The sequence below is a fragment of the Cyanistes caeruleus genome, chromosome 1 (genome assembly GCF_971803275.1).
Source record: "Cyanistes caeruleus chromosome 1, bCyaCae1.hap1.1, whole genome shotgun sequence".
NCBI lineage: Eukaryota > Metazoa > Chordata > Aves > Passeriformes > Paridae > Cyanistes > Cyanistes caeruleus.
This window is the reverse complement of record NC_141701.1, coordinates 139,608,354-139,626,646: the sequence shown is the minus strand read 5'-3', so window position 1 is coordinate 139,626,646 and position 18,293 is coordinate 139,608,354. Positions and strand designations below refer to the sequence as shown.

The window sequence follows — 18,293 nt, the reverse complement described above, 5'->3', positions numbered from 1 at the left end:
GCTGAGAGAGTTCAGATATCTCTGGTCTGATGCAGTCTCTGAAGTCTCTGAAGCCTGAATCTCTTGCTTCAGTAATCTGGCTCTTTTCAGTGTCTGAAACTGAGCATCTCAAAACTTCTGGTTAGCTCAGAAATTTACAAAACCTTCTCAGCTGCCTCATTTAAACATTTCTAATATAAGAAATATTATAAGTGTAGTTGTGAAATATATTAGAATTTTTTTTTCTCAGTTACTTGGGAAAGGAAAGAATGGTTCAGTTTTAAAATGTTACAATATTTGTTTTATGGGAATACTGAGAGTCAAGAGGATGTTTTAGCAGGTCTTGCACAGAATCCATTTTGTGTTCTTTATAAAAACTGTGCATACAGTAGTAAATACTGAATTTTAAAATAGAATTTATAACTTTTCTTCTTTATAACTGTTACTTAAAATAATTTCTGAAAATGCTTCTCTTTAAAATTTGTTAGCTAGTTTCCATGACCTGAGTAAGGGATCTTAACTGACAAAAGTTTGCCCTGTTAAATTTAGCAGTACTTTTGTGTTTCAGTCTGGGAGAAACACAAAAGAATAAATAGTGCAGGTAGAAGAAAATACTTTTAACTTAAAAATATCTGATAGTAGAAGTGTTTTTCTGTCACTGAAATAAACTACTGTCACTGTAATACTAATCTGTGAGTTTAGGGGTTATTTTGTACATACATGTATGTATGAGTAACACAGCAGTGCATGTTGAAAGGTTAGATTCTTACACAAGTGTCGCCCTGAAAACTCAGCTTCTGAGCTTGCTGACATAGTTTTCTAAAGACTTTCCCAGGACATTAACTGTAAACATAGATATGTGTACATTCTTTCTGTTACATGTCTTGTGATGGACATCTCTCATGGCCAGTGCAGTGAGAAAGTGTTATCCTGACCATCCAATCCCTGGTTGTGGTCAGAAACCTATAAATGCTGGGAGGAAAAATAAACTCTGCTCTTCTTTTCACCACACCTTGACCTGTGTCCATGTGATCTATTCATCTTCAGTGGCAACACACAAGTATATTGCTCACCAAGAAAATGCTCTCAGTGATATTTCAGGTTCCTGTTTGATCTCTCAGTTACCAATACTACTGTTTTAATGTGACATAAATTCTTTCAGTGTCATTTGTATTGTAACATTTTTTTACAAATAGCAGTGGAAATGGTTAAAGGCGGTTATATTTTGTGATGTGGAAGGCATTCCACAATTCTGGACTTAATTTAAAAAGCCTTAGCTTTTTGCCTGTTTTGATTAGTATATCTTTGTTTCTATAGGTACCTCAACACACAGTTTATTAAGAAGAACAAATTGACTGAAGCTGATCTTCAGTACGGTTATGGAGGAGTGGATATGAATGAACCTCTGATGGAAATTGGAGAGGTAGGTAGCTCTTAAAGTGAGGTTGGGTATAAATGGTATTCAGAATGCTATGAGTTCTGCTTTGTCCTTTGAAATGTCCACATTTTTATGTCACAGAAGTATTGCAGATGTAAGCACTGTTCCCTTTGTAAAATGAGATCACAGTTTTGGTTAAGAAAAATAAGAGTGACCTGGCGAGGAAAAAAAAAACCAAAGCAAATATGAAAACTGTTGGAGGACTTGGGTTTAAAATGTGATAATTGAACCACTTTTCAAACTTTAGATTCTTAAGTGATACTGCTATCTAGAAAACATGTTGAAGAAGCAGTATACTTTTGTTTTTGGAAGCCCTTGAAACATTAGTTTTTAGGTTTCTATTTCTTGATGTGACAAAGTATAAAACCTTTCCTGTAGAATCTTAAGGCAGTAAAGTGTCTGTTCATGGCTGGTGTAGGATTAAGTTTATGGCAGTCACTCTTTTGTCCTTAAAAGTCCTGTTTTAAATTGCAGCACTATTTTGGTGAATTCATTGCTCCATATCTTGACCTACAAGGCACTTGGCAAGTTTATCAAGTCTTTGTTTTGAAAGCATTTTCTCTTTCATTATGGTTCCTGTAGGATTCTATCTTTTGTTCTTTGGATTGAACAAGAACTCTGGCAGAAGTCAAATTATTTATTGTTTATCACTTTAGAATGGAAGGAATTACAGTTTTTGTTATTTTAGATGACTGAAATGATATGGCCTTTATCTACCCAAGGGCAAACATGTTTATTTTATATATAGCTCTCTTCAGTCTCAGCATGAAGTTACAGAAATAATGCCCAATATTTTTAGAAGCAGAACTGCACTCTCTGTTCTGAAGTTTCTGTCTCAACATCACTCTTGTGTGGCGACAAAACTTTGAGAACTTTTCAGTAATCTTAAACAAGTCCATTCTCACTCATTTCTTCCATGTTGTGTTGCAGTAGGTCTGTACATGAGAGCAGAGATGCATGTGTGAGATGTGCAGGCACAGCTTCCAACAGTTCACTTTGGAACAACAAACTTTCATCCCCACAAGTGTTCCAGACATACAGTAATTGTTGTAATAGGAAAAACACAGGATAAGTTAATGAAAATAGTCTGCCAGTCTTGTGAGAGGTTACTTTTTTCCCCTCTGTGTGTTGCAAATGCATGGTGAAGGAGAGTGCTTTTCTGAGGTGAGCTCCTATCGCTGATTTCAGACTCCTGAGTTTTCAATGGCTCTGTGGGAGCCCTGAGCTAGAAGGTATTTAAGATGTGCCTTCTGGGTTTCTTCCCCCCACAAATAAACTCTGGAAAATGGAGAAAACCCTCACATTCAGTATTGCCAGTCTAGCTGGGGAAATAAGATCAGTCCCTATCCTCAAGGGGGAGAAATTGTCTTGTACTGATACATCAAGTTGCTGGATTGATCTGTCTATAGTTTATTTGACAAGAAAATTCCAGGAGGCAACTTGACTTTGCTTCCCACTGGTAGCTCACATGTGAGAAGGACCATGCTAGAGACCACATTGCAGAATAGATCTACCTGAGGTTGTTTCTCTTCATAGTCATCAAATGTATTAGTTCTTGTCCTTTTTTTTCCCCCTCCCTTTCTTCTCTCTCTCCAGAGCTGGCTTCTTTCAGCTGGCTTCTTTCATTCTGTTATGGATGAGTTCCTGTTATCTTACAGAAAATTAACTGTTCTCCAACTACTCTCCACAAGGCGAGACAGTGAAAATTACTCCTAAGACGACTTTGGTTTCAAAACGTGATCTGTCTTTGGATTTATAAGCGAACTTTTACCTGTCCTTTAGCCTGCTTATGATGCAGTTGTGCCAGGTTTACTTCCTTAACCCTGTATTGCAGCATGGGTGCAGAATAGGTGTGACAGCTGGAGCAAGTTCATTTGTCTGCTCTTTAAAAAGGAGATTATTTCAGAGTGAGTCAGATTGGCAGTTGATAGCTATGTGCCTGCTTTCTGTTAAGACATACTTGATTGATAGTTTAATTTTTAAATCTAATGACCTGTTAGTTGTGTCAAAGCTTTCTTAGAAGCAATATTCCCTCTGTCCTTACTGAATTTTGCAGACTTTTTCCCAGTCTCTACTTCCTGGCAGGTGTTTTTGGAGGTCTTCTATATGCATTTATTCTCTGTATATAAGGCATCACATTATCCCTTTTGGGCTTTAAATTTGACTTTGATTCAAGCATAAAAGCTCATTTGAACTATTGCAATTGTGTTTTTTTAAAATGGAGCAACTGCTTCACTTGTAAGAATTTGAAATATTTGAGTACACTTGACTGATTCCTCCAATGATATATTAAAAAATTAATTATTAAAAATATATTAAAAATGTCTCTAATGTGAATTGATTTGAATTCCATTTGAAGCCAAATGTTAACTTGCCAGTAACTTTGCTTAAGATGTAAGCATCTTAGTTTGGAGATGTTTTTTGTGTGTTGGATGAAAGGATTCTGTATCTTTGACTGTGACCTCTAACAAATTGGCCAGGAGAAATTTCCTTTTGTCAGCTGAGGCTTGTTTTGCAATTATTGTTAGAAATGCTGGTGTTTGTACACATTCAGACACTTTGGGTATGAAAGGTATGTTACTTACCTATTACTGTGCAGATGTTGTGCTTACGTGTAGTCTCAAAATCTGCCCTTGTAGCCAACTTGCTTAGGGTCCTTATATGCATGTGAGAATACTTGGATGGAGTGGAACCAGGGAATGAATCAGTCCTATTAGATGTGTAGGAAGAATGCAGGCTGGGAAGCCAGCATTCACCTACTGCCTGACTAGAAAAACAGGAGGTTATGTAACAACTTAGTTTCTAAAATCCTGAATGGGGAATTGTGTCAGTTTTGGTACTGTTCTGGATTTGGTGTGGTAGTTTTTAGGGGTTTTTTTAAATGTACTTTTTATTGATGTAAAATTGTGTTGTGTCTTGACAGCTAGCTCTTGATATGTGGAGAAAATTAATGATTGAGCCACTGCAGGCCATCCTTATTCGGATGCTCCTCCGAGAAATAAAAAAGTGAGTGCTTGATTGTTTCTTGCATTAACACAATGTGGAATTATTGCACCTTTTTTTAACTTTGAAATTGTGGACTTTGACAGAATTCTTTCATGTTTGATTTTTTTAAGGTAACTTCTTATCTGATGATGTTGTATCAGCTTTTCTCATTGTAGCCATGTATTTGTGGCTTTCATGTGTAGAAGAAGGTAATGAAGGTAATGAATTCCTTGTAACAGTAGAGTAGTGATCTTTCTGTTTCAGTAACCATTCTTAGCAATGGGATAGGAGCAGACTTAGAATAATTGTCCAGGTCCTGTAGGATAACTTTTGCCTTTTTCTCCACCTGATGCTGACTGCCTTTAGCTTCTGTGCTGTCAATAAAGTTAAGAACCAGGCCTTGGGCAAAGATTTGCCAAAGCCAGAGAAGCTGTGTTGCTTTGCATGGAACCCAGAACAATTCTTGCTTATCTGCCAGAAAGACAAAGCTTCTGTTTTTCAGATCAGTACCTTCACTTAACATTTTTGGTGCTTGACTTGAATGAAAGGAAGATTTTTTTTTTCTGAATGTCCTTTTTTTTTTTTTTTTTTTTTTACTTTTAAACAAGGGCAAAGAGCTTAGGACTTTTAAAGCTTTGTTTTAAAACATTTATTTAACTTCTAGAAGATATTCTAATTTATGAATAAACAGAAATGTTGAGATCTACTACATATCTTGTAGTTGTAAGTTTCATCAGTTTCTGCGCTCCTGCCACTGTCTAGGATAACTGGAGTTGCCTAATCACTGGGGAGTTTAAGTGATTGCTCAGGTGACCAGACTCATGTAGGTAAACTGAGGGAGAGAGGTAATTTGGCCAGTTGAGGTTCCTTGAACATGCACTTGGTCAGAAAAAAAATTGTAAGGCATTAAAAACCTAATTTTAATAGTTTATTTGCGTTTTTCATTCCTGAATTAAATATTTGACAACAAAGTGACAGATATGATGTGTCTTTTGGCTGGCATTTCTGAAGCCAGGAAGTATTTATTTGCTTCTAGTCGTTGAATCATGATTCCTTTGTAACCAGGACTAATAGTGCTTTATCCATTTTTACTCTAACAATTTATTTTTACTGAATGGAGATTCCCTAATTCATGGTGAAGAACATTCTCCTTTGTTACATCAAGCATAGTGATGCTGAAGACTTGTCTTAGCTAATGTATATATTTTACTGGTGGGTGGGACTAGCAATGTATGTGAACACTTTTTTCTACAGACATCTGGTGCACCTTAAAATAATGGTCCATATTTAGCTTGAGGCTGATTGCAGACCTGCCCAGGTGTTTAGATCAAGGCTGTCACTGGCTTTGGGAGGCATGAGATCTTGAGACTGTAACTAGTTGACACTATTTGTTACTAAACTATTTGGAAACTTTGAAATTAAACTTTGCTCATGGTCTCGAATGGTTGGATTTGGATTTTTTTCTCCTTTATTGATGAGTCTTTGGTGGGTTCTGAGAGAAGTTAATTCAGTTCTGCTTCTCAAAATCCAACAATTCATATTAAGTTTCTGGTAACCACTTTGTGGTCTGCATATCATTTAATGAATTACGTAGGAGAGAACTACGTCTTGTAGCTGGTTTATTCCTGCTATCATGGAATGCAGTGCTTCCTGTGGGGATTCTGAGTATGGCCTTTGTATATAACAATAGGCTTGTTGCTGTTCTTTGCTGTAATTTCAGTGGTCAATACAGCTTTTAAGAAGCAGTTTTAAAGATGTTGCTGCAAGTGACTTAAATGTCTTTAGCACTGAGTTCAGTAATTCAGGGATTAAACAAGGTGAATATCCATAAATTATATCTTTCAGATGTCATATGCATGGGAATAATATAATTTAAAATTTTAATAAAATTACTAACACATGTATATGCTTAAAAATTCCTCTATTCTGCACCTTCCTCATAGTACTTGTTTGTGCATGGTTCAATTTATTACAATGCTTAAAATTAAATTAATGTAGATGGGACTGTTGAACTACTTCTAGGCAGGAAGTTTGCATAGCATACAACAGTATGTGCAGTTGATAACCAAACCTGTAGTCAACAATTGTTACATGTAAAAGTAGCTTTCTTACTGCACTGGAAAAGGTAGGGAAGCAGAGCCACAAATTCTTCTTTAAAATGTTACTTTATCAATGTATTTAACTGGATTTTTAAAAAGGCTTCTGACTACAGCCTGCAGCAAACTGACTTTTTAAAAGCTAAAAGCTTGTGCAATACATTATACATTAAAATTGACAATAAACTTGTTTTGGTATATGAAAATAAAGAAATACAAGTAGTGACCTGTGGCTCAGCTGAACAAGATATCTAAACTGATCTAAGCATCTGCTGACACTGAAAAGGAGCAGTCTGTGCTCTGCTACCTTTCATGTGCTGAATTTGGTGTTCACCTAGTCCTTTAGTGACACAGCTCAACTGCTAATGTGACAGAAAACCATCTTGGCTAATGTTTCACCAGATTGGCACAAGTCAATTCAGCAAAGCATTAGATGAGTACCAAAGCAAAGGAAGAGAAATGGAGGACTGTGACTGAGCAAAAGGGAGCAGGATTAGCCCCCTTGAACAGCAGAGAATTCTTAAATCACTTAAGCCTGTCTTGTCTGCACTCCTAATATAGATTCCTGAGTATAACACTTTCTTCCCCCTCCCTCTAGCCCAAGCACTCCTTCTACAAGACAAGCTGAATATCAACTTAAGCATTTTTGTTTCAACACAACAGGAAGCCAACAAGATCCTGAATTGTGAGAAAATTCATCTACGAAATTCTTAAACAGAAAAAATTGGGAAATAGGTGGTATCTCAAATGACAGTGTGATTAGTACAGACTGAGAGAGGCTAAAGATAACTAACACTTTCTAACTAACTGGACCTATTACTGTCTAAACTGATATATTATCTGTACCATTTGTTTGATTTTAAAGCTATCGGAACTCAACTTTTTAAAAAGTGTTTGGAACATGCTCATCCAGTTCACAGTGAATTCTGTAGGTAATTGTGTTTGAAACACCCTGGGTGTGACACAACAGAGCACTTCTTTTGAGTGATGGAATCTTCTTTTAATGAATCTGATATTTAATTACCGTCCCTGAATTTTTAGAAGTGTTCTTTGGGTCTGTAGTAATACACTGTACAATACACGATGAACGTCCACTGTTAGCTTGAACCTGAAGACAGGAACAAGATGAAGTTAATATAAACCAGCTCAACTTTCTTGTGCATGTGTTTTGTAGCTTTCTCCATTTCTTTTGAAAAAAAATAACTTGTCACCACCTGAGTTAGTGGAACTTCTGTTTCTAGCACTTTATCTTTTTATCCAGATTCCTTTACAAACATCACCATACTCTTATACCCAAGATATACTATGACATCCCTACTTCAACCTATGTTGCAGCTGCTCTGTAGCTTTATGCATCTGTATTGCTTGCTGACTGCTGCCAAGAGGGAAAAATAAACATTTCATAGACTTCTACCTTTGTGGGGTCACCAATTCCATTGTAGTGTTGCAATTGTTCTTACTACTACAACTTTCATGAAAGTCATCCTTAAAAATTCTGTCAAATTTTGTTGACATTTGCACTGAATATTCCTGGGAGCAGAGTGCTATTGGTGTAAAAAGAAACCTGAAGTGGCTGCCAGACCAAGCAAGGCCTGTTCTGTGCTGGGTTTGTTTTCATTTATTACTTTTGTGCCATCTGACATCTGCTTCAAAAGCTTGTTTCCTTCCTTCCAGCTCTTCCATGGAGCATATCTCCTGTACTTATACAGCTTTTTCCTAATGCACATTGTCCCTTGAGTCTCCTGGGTCTGGCCATTGCTACCCCCTCCCCTCCCCTCCCCTCCCACATGTGTATGGGCATATGGTAATACTTGTCTTTGATGCTTAATCATAAATAAATAATTTTTTGTAAATCATATTCTAGTCCTATTTAACACTTTAGTAGTTAGGAAATATTTTTTTACTTAAGAAGTATTTTTACTTTTATTTTTAATATATTTACATGTTTATTACTATAAAAGTATTTTCATATGTAAAGTACATAAATGTACTTTAAAATGTGCATAAATGTATGAAAAATGGTCTTTTTTTAGGACCTTTCATGTCTTAAGAGGAAATCTCTTCTGTTTTGAGTATGGGTCTGTTAATTCCGGTCTTTGCAAAGGACTGAACACTAATGTTTTCAGCATGCAAAACACTCATTTTAATTATTTCTGTTTTTACCTGAATGGAACTAAAGACAACATTTTCTTCACTTCAGCTCCTTCATTTGAAGCTACAAACTTGACTAGAAGATGTATGGTTTTTCTTTTCTGATGTATGATTAAATATTGTGACAATGGGCCAGGTGTGTTATTTATTCCACTTGAAATCTACATGTTGAATAGTAGAAACTCAGAAAAGAAAACACCATGCTTCTTGTTGCTATGCTGGTAAAAAGGATGAATTTTTTGGAAGGGACAAGAGTGTGAAGGCTACAAATACAAGATGGAAATCACTGTAGCTTTTAAACTACTTGCTTAGAATATGTAATTTGGAATACTTGTATCCTTAACAAATACTTGGAAATTTCATGACCTTTAAATGCTTTTGAACAGTTTATGAATCAACATATATCTCAACAATTTAAATGTATATGAGAGAAAGAAGCACATTTCTAATTTTAAGATTAATCTTCTTCAATTTTGCCAATTTGAGCGGAGGAGTTTACTGGAAAATGCTTTAATTGGATTAATCCAATTTTATTTCATTTGACTATAGATGAGTTACACCAGATACCTGCATTCTCATAAATGTTTACTCTTTTTCAGTGATCGCTGTGGAGAAGACCCAAACCAGAAAGTAATCCATGGGGTTATTAACTCCTTTGTTCATGTTGAACAGTATAAGAAAAAATTCCCCCTAAAGGTAGATACACATTTCTGATTATGTATTTTTAATTTGTAATGTCAATCTAGTATGTACATTTTTTGTCCTTTAAAAAAATTCTCTCTTCTAGTTTTATCAGGAAATTTTTGAGTGTCCATTTCTGAATGAAACAGGGGAGTATTATAAACAAGAAGCTTCAAACTTATTGCAAGAGTCAAATTGTTCACAGTACATGGAGAAGGTAAGAGATTCTTCAATACATATGCAATAATTAAAATAATTTTACTGATGTTACATATTGTCCTCTACAGTTCTCATAGTTGCTCTTTCTTTTATGCTTTCATGCATATTTTCATGCAATTGAAATGAAACTTTTTAGTGATGTGGTTAATCTGAACATAAACGACTAACTTTGCTCTGGATGGACAGTTAATATCAAAATATTTCATAATAAATTATGACTCAATGGCATGAAAAGTGAAAGAGACAAAAATGAAAACATATTGGGTTGATCAGTATTACTTTCTCATTTCCTTATTTTCTTTCAGTTTGGAGTAGGGTACCTTTAGAGTTTTAGCAATATGTGGTTAGAGAAGACTCTTAAGTTGTTAGAAAACATTATTAGAAGTTATATACTCTGAGGTGGATTTTCTTTCATTTTGCTTTGTGTATGAATTTATGTTGTGGTTAAATTACTTGCAGTTCTTGTACTTTGTTTGATAAAACAAAGATTAATACAACACTAGGAGTCAGTTCTTGGTCCCATACTGCCCACACTACCAAGATAGAAGAGCTGAGAAGAGGGCTGTGAAATTGCTTTTACACACCTGTAGTGAAATTCAGGGACAGGCTTAGACTTCAACTAAGCCAAAAGCAGTTTTGCCTATCATTAGCAGTCTGCAGCTGCACTACTCTCCCTAGACTCCCCTCATATTCGCAGGCCGTAAGTGCTATTATGGCAGTATTCATATGACTTATCTTATGATAAAGCCTATTTCCCCTCATTGAGCTATAAAAAGAGCTTTTATTAATAGCTGAGATGTACTCCTTTACCAGTTGAGAAGATGTTTACATACAAGCAGATGGACTTGGAATAGTAGAGTGATTGTTAGGGTACTCTTTTTATTAGGTATTGTGGTAAAACTTTCTCAGAAGGAATAAGAATTATGGTAAGAGAAATTGGGGAAGACTGGTCACAAGGTTAAAGGGAACAAGAAATCTCAAGATGAAAACTGTGGAATGCTGGTGGACATGTAGTAGGACCGAGCCTAGTTAGTACTCAGACTAGATTATATTAATTCAGTAATAGCCTGATTCAGCAGAACAAATTTGATTTTTCAGCATCCTGCACAAGTTCTTTTGTAACTTTGTTATTTATTCTTGTTTCTCATCCTACATAACTTACACTGTTGTATATTCTGGTACTATACTGGTTCTCAGTATAGTTCTCTTCAGAGAGTTCTCAGTTCTCTCTTCAGCTCGCAGTTTAAACTCTCGTCTGCAGGTTTTAGGTAGATTAAAAGATGAAGAAATGCGATGTCGGAAGTACTTGCATCCCAGCTCATATGGCAAAGTGACTCATGAATGCCAACAGAGGATGGTAGCTGATCACTTGCAGTTTCTACATGCAGAATGTCACAATATTATCAGACAAGAGAAAAGAAGTGGTAAGTCTCACTGGTCACAAAAAGACTGAAATGGTTTTTGTTTTATTCACTTAGCATTGCAATTTCCTATCTTTTTTCAGTGACCTTCTGTGCACATAAGCATTTTCAGCTAATGTTACTTATGCAGAAATCCCCATTAAACCCTGAATGATATTTTTCTTTTAGTATGTAACTAATTTTTATTCTTCCAAGTATGTAGTCAAAACTTCTTTTTTACTGTTAACAACCCTTCTTTCAGCTAATGCTCTTTCTCTTTCCTTGTCTTAGTCATCTTAAAAACACTGAAGTCCTGTGTCATAGAATTGATTGTATTTTATGCTTGTGTTTTCATTTGTAAACCAATGGCTCTGTCTTAACAGATTTCTTCATCATCACTTAACAGGTCAGGCTTATAAAACATTTTGGCTTCTTTTCATAGCCACTTTTTATTGTCCTGAATTTTTTGTGACTTCTCATCCCAAATCCTTTTTACAGAAAGAGATGCTCTTGTAGTTTTATTCCCAGCCTGACTACAGAAAACATGCTTCCCCATGACTACATGCCTCTTACCTTTGACAGAATGCTTGTTCTTGCATGGAAGATGGTATCTCTTATGTGAAACAAATTATTTTTCAAAGTCAAACCCAAATTGTATCTAATAGTGGTGTGTTCAGTTTCCAGGGAATTTTTCAGATTTGCTCAGGGTTTGGATCTGTTTTATTTGGTTTCTTTTTTGGGGGTGGGGGGAGGCAAAATATAATAAAAATAGCAGTTGCTTGTTTAGAGCTTTTCTCACCTGAGAAAAATTTCAAGCTGCCACTGGAGGCAAATAAAAAGTCAAGAAGATACCTAAACTGATTTTAGTCAGCTGCTGCTAAGGGAGATTTAGGGAGGCCAAGGTTTAAAATAAACTGGCACACTGTTTCTCCACACTAGCCCACCTCTCTTCTTAGAGTCTCTCCTAAAGAATCTGTATTGGAAGAGTGAGGTAGTCACAATGGCAGGACTCAGTAAATACTGATAATAGGCCTACCCTTTTTATCTTTTATCAGTGATCCAGTATATGTTAATTTTTTTTCTTTCAGAGCAGTCGGTATTGCTTTAGTCTTTAAAAAGTTGTGTGTGAAATTATGATACTATCTTAAGTGGTTGTTTTTTAGTGTTTCTAAGTGTAGTCTATAAAAATGTATCTCTGTTGCAGACATGGCAAATATGTATACTCTACTTCGTGCTGTGTCAAGTGGTTTACCTCATATGATTCAGGAACTACAAAACCATATCCATGATGAGGGCCTTAGAGCAACCAGCAATCTTTCTCAGGAAAATGTGAGTTTCCTCAGGCAGCTGAAATGACTATTTTATTAACATTGTTGATTAAGCGAGTGTTTGCCCTTTTTCTGTTTATCCTGTTTGGGTTTTTTAATTTTGCCTATATAAAATCGGTTTGGAATGTGATGGGTAAGTTGTAACTTTTCATCAGCATGATTAGCTGTGCCACAATTATCTCTTGTGAGAGCTGATTGTTGTAATGGTTGTGATCAAACCAGAAACAAATTGTTGTTTGCTTAATACTGTCAGGGCAAGTAGGTTCTTTTGTTCCATGTATGCATTTTTTTCCTCAATTTCTCTTAAGTCAGTAGTATTTGATGTTCTTGTATATTAGGAACTAGTGATTCCATTTTGTAAAGACTTGACATCCTGTCCTGATTTCAAAGTGGCGGTTGTCATAATAGCTTTGTAGTCTCATATTGTCATTTAATTTCTGAAAATATTATATCTTATTTATTTTACTAAAGTGTGTTAAACTTTTTTCCATTCAGGTCTATTTAAATTACTTGATTCCATTTTTGTTTCTCCAGCATTGTTGTTCAGAGTCAAAGCTTTCATTTGACATTGTATTTGTGCATGTGTACATCTTGCTGTCTAGATCTGTGCACGCTTTAGGATGGTGACTTCAGCTATCCAGTGTTTCTGTCTATAGTAGTATATAAACACAAGTTGTTGTATATTCACTCTGTTACTGACTGCACAGGGATGCTTACTATTCTGTGACTCCCATGTGCATACTGAAAAGGGACTGAAGTCTTTAGCAGTATGGTTGGCTTTCAGATTTATTTTTAGGTTTATTGAACTTAGTCTTTCAAACTAATAGTGCCTACACAGATAAATAAATACAAACCCATGAGGGTGGTGACAATTCATAACCTTATGTAGATAATTTCAAAGTGCGAAACACTTGCTCTATTGTATAAATTATGTACTTTGGAACATTTTTGATGTGTGACCTGAGAATGTACTTAGGGAGTTATGCTACAGAGCCTGTGCCTTGTGCACTGTTGCACTTGTGCCTGCCAGCTTGTCTGTGTAGGGACTTCTTCAGCTCTTGTCAATCATTTCTATGCAGAATGTGATACTGGAATGCAGTTCATGAAATTCAGTTGGTAAATGTCCTGTGTATGAAAATGTAAAGGGATCATTCAGATTTTCTGTCTCTGAAGTCACTCTGTAGGACAAGCAGCAGTTTGTTATATCAGTTGCTTGATTGCTGTATTTATGTTAGTATTAATGATTTTTGGAAAGGCTAATAAAGGATTTTAGGGAAAAATTAGATGCCATGATAGCAGTACAGCCTCAAATCTAGGTTGGATAGCAGGACTGTAAATATAGCCCAGACTTTCTATTTCCAAAACATGCTCTAGCACCATAGTGTGAGAGTACAAGAATGCAGAATCCATCCTCTCAAAAATCACTGTAATATTAACTTTCTCAAAAAAGAGTAATTAGTAAAAAATCTGCAACTAATGTAGATATGTTTGTGTTAGATACTACTGCTTTTCTTGCTAACTTGCTTTCTGTTTTATCTACCCTTTTTAGATGCCAACTCAGTTTGTGGAGTCAGTTTTGGAAGTACATAGTAAATTTGTTCAACTGATCAACACTGTTTTGAATGGTGATCAACACTTTATGAGTGCCCTTGACAAGGTAATTTTTACTTAAGTAAATAAAGCATTGGAAAACAAAATCCAGGACCCTGATTCAGGCTCACCAAAACTCTTCATGGCATCAACACATGTTCAATGGTAGTTCATATGCAGTCTTTCTAGTTTAGAAATGCAATGGAGCAAAAGACAATCCATTGTAAAGGAAAAGATATATTAAAGGACACCATTTTAACCACTTGGTTTCTGAAAGAAGGACCTTTCTTTTCATGATATTTCAAAACACAAAAATGGTGCTGATCCATCCAGTGTAAATATAAGTGCAGATAATAATAAGCAACTGGGGGGGCTTGGGAGGTTTGATAATTCTTACATGTATTTGACCTTGAATTTGCTTGCTGAGATAATGTTTATCTCTGAATGCTCTTAGTGTTAATTCCACATAATCTTTGCTTATATTTTTCAAGCTGACTACAAAGAATATCTGGAAGCTTACATTACTTCAGTCACTGCCACAATAGGTAACTTTTTCCAGGAGCAAGCTGCACTTGAATTGAAATAATAAATATAGGGAAAGAGGCTTGCTGCTCTTCTATTTGAAATGCATAGCCATGCAGCTATCCAAGATAGCAGTTCTAATTATCATAAGTTTTAATATTAATAATTATTAATTATAAATAATAAATATCTTTACTTTCTTTAATTTCCTGTTACAGGATGCACACATACAGTTCATTGCTCTTTTGTGGTATGTGCAGTAGTTGCTGTTCGTAGTTAATGTCAGAGTCTAAGCTTTGATGATTTTCATTCAAGGTTAACTTGAAAAGGCACAATGGAGAAGATACCAGTGATAGTACCAATAGTAGTTACCCATCTTTATTTGTGACATTGATAAAATAATTATCATTTTAAAACAAATACTTCAATACCAAATACTTTTCTCTCCACTGCAATTAATCTCATGTACCAGAAGGTGGAGTAACACGAGACTGACTGCTTCATTTGCTGGCACATAGGCAATGTACTTTTTCTTAAATACATCAATTCTTCACTTCATTGATCTTTCTTGCAATAAATACTTAAAATATTAATTTGCTGTTAATTTTTTGATGGTGGATAGCAAAATAGTTATTGCTGCCTCCAGTATTCTGTAAAAGAGGGCTCCAAGCTTAAAGAGTTTCCTATTTCTTGTCAAGTTGTGCATTCTTTTCTCAGATTGGCAAATTTTGGAATGTTGAGGGATTATACAGATGAGTTCCTTCTCAGTTTGTCTTTATAATAATAACAAGATTTTCCTTCTGCAGAGGAACTATAATTCCTAGGAACTATGGTCACACAGTATTTTTGGTTCATTGTTAGTTTACAACACTAATTTAAATGTGACATGTAGTTTAGAAACTCCATTATTCTGATAATGTTTTTAATTTTCTAAACTGCCATTATCTCTTCTGTTTTTCATCATATTCAGGTTTTCTTCAGCCACTATATTGTTTGTACTCTACTGCTTCTAATTTCCACTTTCAACAATATATTTTTGTCCTCTTCAGTGTATGAAAAAATCCAACAACCAAAAGCACTTTCCTTTCTTACTGTTGTGAATACATAAGTTTTTTAGCTCAACATACATGCTATTAACGTGCTGCTGCTCAAATCTACTTTATCTGCATTTATTCCTAAGTCTGTTTCCATCCATTCTTTTGGACCATAATATTGCTGTATAACAAAATCGTCATACTTTTGTGAAGTTTCTAATCAGAACTTAATTTGTTCTTATGTAATTATTTTTCTTCCTCTTTCTGCATTTACTTAATTATCAACTTAAAAATTTGGTTTAACAACCAAATTCTCATAAAGCAGTAATTTAAACCTTTTTATTAGTTGTTTCTTTTTTCATCCCCTTTTCTGTAGTTCAGTTTTATAGGCTCTCAGATGGTCTTTGTCCTGTCCTTTTTTGATTTCTTCAGATTTCATAAAAGAAAATTATTTAAGTCATGACAATTTTTCTCTTTGCTCCATGTTTTTATGTAGGCTTTGACATCAGTAGTTAACTATCGGGAGCCCAAGTCGATCTGCAAAGCACCTGAGTTGGTAAGTGATGCACACAGAAAGTGATAATTCTTGTATATAACCATCCAATGAATTGCCATAGTGTCCTTCACATGCATGTCCAATTCTCACACTGGGTCACACTCAGGTGTGTATTTCAGTACTAACAGCTTAAGCTGCACGTATGCTTTGTGAGTGTGCAAAATTGCTATAGTTGTAATTTTTGATCTAGACTGTATTTTCTGTGGATGTAGAATGTATTGTTTGCCCATGAATATAGCCCTTGTATAGAATGTGAGACTGTAGACTGGCTTATTTCATGTTTGAGCTATTGTAGAAATTTGGAAATATCTTGGCGTATGTTTGTTCTCAAGCTTGACAAGTAGGTTTGGGTTTGATTTTTCTTTTTTTAATTTGAGCTGGCCAAATACTGTGACAACTTGTTAAAGAAATCAGCAAAAGGAATGACAGAGAATGAAGTAGAAGACAAGCTTACAAGTTTCATTACTGTTTTCAAATACATTGATGACAAAGATGTATTCCAAAAGGTAACTTTTCCTATTTGTTGTGGTTTAATGCACACCATTCAATAATGGTTAAAATGTCACATTTAAAGCATACTTGAAGAACATGGTTATGTGTCTTAAAATCCTCATCTCGGTTTTTTTTTAATGCAGTTCTATGCCAGAATGTTGGCAAAAAGATTAATTCATGGTTTGTCTATGTCTATGGATTCTGAAGAGGCGATGATAAATAAACTAAAGGTAAGGTAATATTCTTCTAACATAGAATAAACAAATGTAGGAGTATGTAGTGTTGAGAGGGAGCAGCAGAGGGTGCCAGAAGTAACTTAGCAGTCCATAAATCTGTTTCTGGTAGCTGAAAGCAAAAGCTAGTTTTTTTTGTAGCCTTATGTAAGATAAAAGGCTGAGTATCTTCTAAGCATTTGAAGTTCTTATGAGGTTTTGGATAATTTTATTAGCTGTGTTCAAGTCGTTCATGTTAACATTTAAAAAGTACCAAGGGCTTTCATAAACATGTCTATCTTTTGATTTTATTTAACAATATTTTTCTTATAGACTAATGTATATAAGGTGAAACTAAGATAAATGTGATAATTTTATTTTACAGTGTTTGCTTTTTATTGTAACTATGTTTTCTATAAATATAACAACACTTCTGCTGACTAGATTTTTATATTGTATTAGTGAGGGAACATAATTTATATGATGAGTACTGTTTTCACTTTGAAACCTTTACCAATATTTCTTCACAGCAAGCCTGTGGTTATGAATTTACCAGCAAGCTCCATCGAATGTATACAGACATGAGTGTCAGTGCTGATCTCAACAATAAATTCAACAACTTTATCAAAAACCAGGACACAATCATTGATTTGGGAATTAGTTTTCAGATATATGTTCTACAGGTACTAATGTATGTTTATTGCTGCTGAGTTCTTTGTGCTTATTTATGTTCTGATAACAAATATAAAATTTTTATAATTATGAATACTTCTTTGTATGGAAACTGATGGCTTGTGATCATTGTGGAATTACTTACTTTCCTAGTATTTCATTGTAAAATCAACCCACTAGGTCCCTAAAAAATAGTGATATAAAATTTCAGTCTCAATTAACACCTCAGTGGTGTGTGCAGAAGGTGCAGTAAAAAATTATCAGTAAAACTTCCTGGGTCAATTGATTGTCTTATGACATAATGTACACTTTACATCCACTTAAGAGTGTTACTTTTTTCTTCTAAATATATGTTGTATGTAAATGTTAATGCTTTTATTTTTCCCAATACTTTCAGGCTGGTGCATGGCCTCTAACTCAGGCTCCTTCTTCTACATTTGCAATTCCTCAGGAACTGGAAAAAAGTGTACAGATGGTAGGTTAGTAGGAGGCTTCCTGTAAACATGTGGAAAATGTAAAATAACTCCAAATGAAAAATCATCACTCTAACAGAGAAAAACTAAAGCTGCTTCATTTGATTATAAATTATGGCTATCATGTTTCCAGTCCATATGCAATGTGGAAGGGTCACCCAAATACGTTACCGAATTTATGTACATATTGATGTAGTTTTTTCACATCTCTCTTCTACTCTTTCTGATTGCTCAGAGAGATGCTAATAAATGCAGTCAAATGAACTAGGTTGGTTCTTCGCATCAAAACCAACTCTTAATATTTAGATAAAAGAAGATTCTATTTCTAATATTAAATCTGAAGTTTTAATAGCAGATTAAGATGCAAACAGAGGTTTCTTGTTCTGTTTCATAGAAGCTGTTCAAAGTCAAGCTTCATGCAAACTTCTCTAAAGCTCATTTTATAATTTCTCAAAGCAGTAAAGA

General features: G+C 34.9%; 1 protein-coding gene across 28 annotated transcripts in view; it reads left to right on the top strand.

Annotated features, from left to right (window-relative positions):
• CUL2 (cullin 2) overlaps positions 1 to 18,293 on the top strand; it is an 84,788-nt gene that overhangs the window by 13,360 nt on the left and 53,135 nt on the right. For 27 of the 28 annotated variants that reach the window (XR_015279394.1, XR_015279390.1, XR_015279395.1 and 24 more), the window contains exons 5-16: positions 1,297 to 1,402; positions 4,341 to 4,423; positions 9,249 to 9,345; positions 9,437 to 9,547; positions 10,811 to 10,973; positions 12,154 to 12,278; positions 13,827 to 13,934; positions 15,920 to 15,979; positions 16,357 to 16,485; positions 16,615 to 16,701; positions 17,214 to 17,366; positions 17,753 to 17,830. Coding sequence is in view for 13 of the 28 variants with exons in the window: in XM_086863663.1 (XP_086719789.1) it covers positions 1,297 to 1,402; positions 4,341 to 4,423; positions 9,249 to 9,345; positions 9,437 to 9,547; positions 10,811 to 10,973; positions 12,154 to 12,278; positions 13,827 to 13,934; positions 15,920 to 15,979; positions 16,357 to 16,485; positions 16,615 to 16,701; positions 17,214 to 17,366; positions 17,753 to 17,830 (1,300 nt within the window). In the remaining 15 variants the exon portion in view is untranslated. Of the gene's footprint in view, positions 1 to 930; positions 1,081 to 1,296; positions 1,403 to 4,340; positions 4,424 to 9,248; positions 9,346 to 9,436; positions 9,548 to 10,810; positions 10,974 to 12,153; positions 12,279 to 13,826; positions 13,935 to 15,919; positions 15,980 to 16,356; positions 16,486 to 16,614; positions 16,702 to 17,213; positions 17,367 to 17,752; positions 17,831 to 18,293 lie in introns of those variants that run through there. The other variant, XM_023920052.2, reaches the window with a different exon arrangement.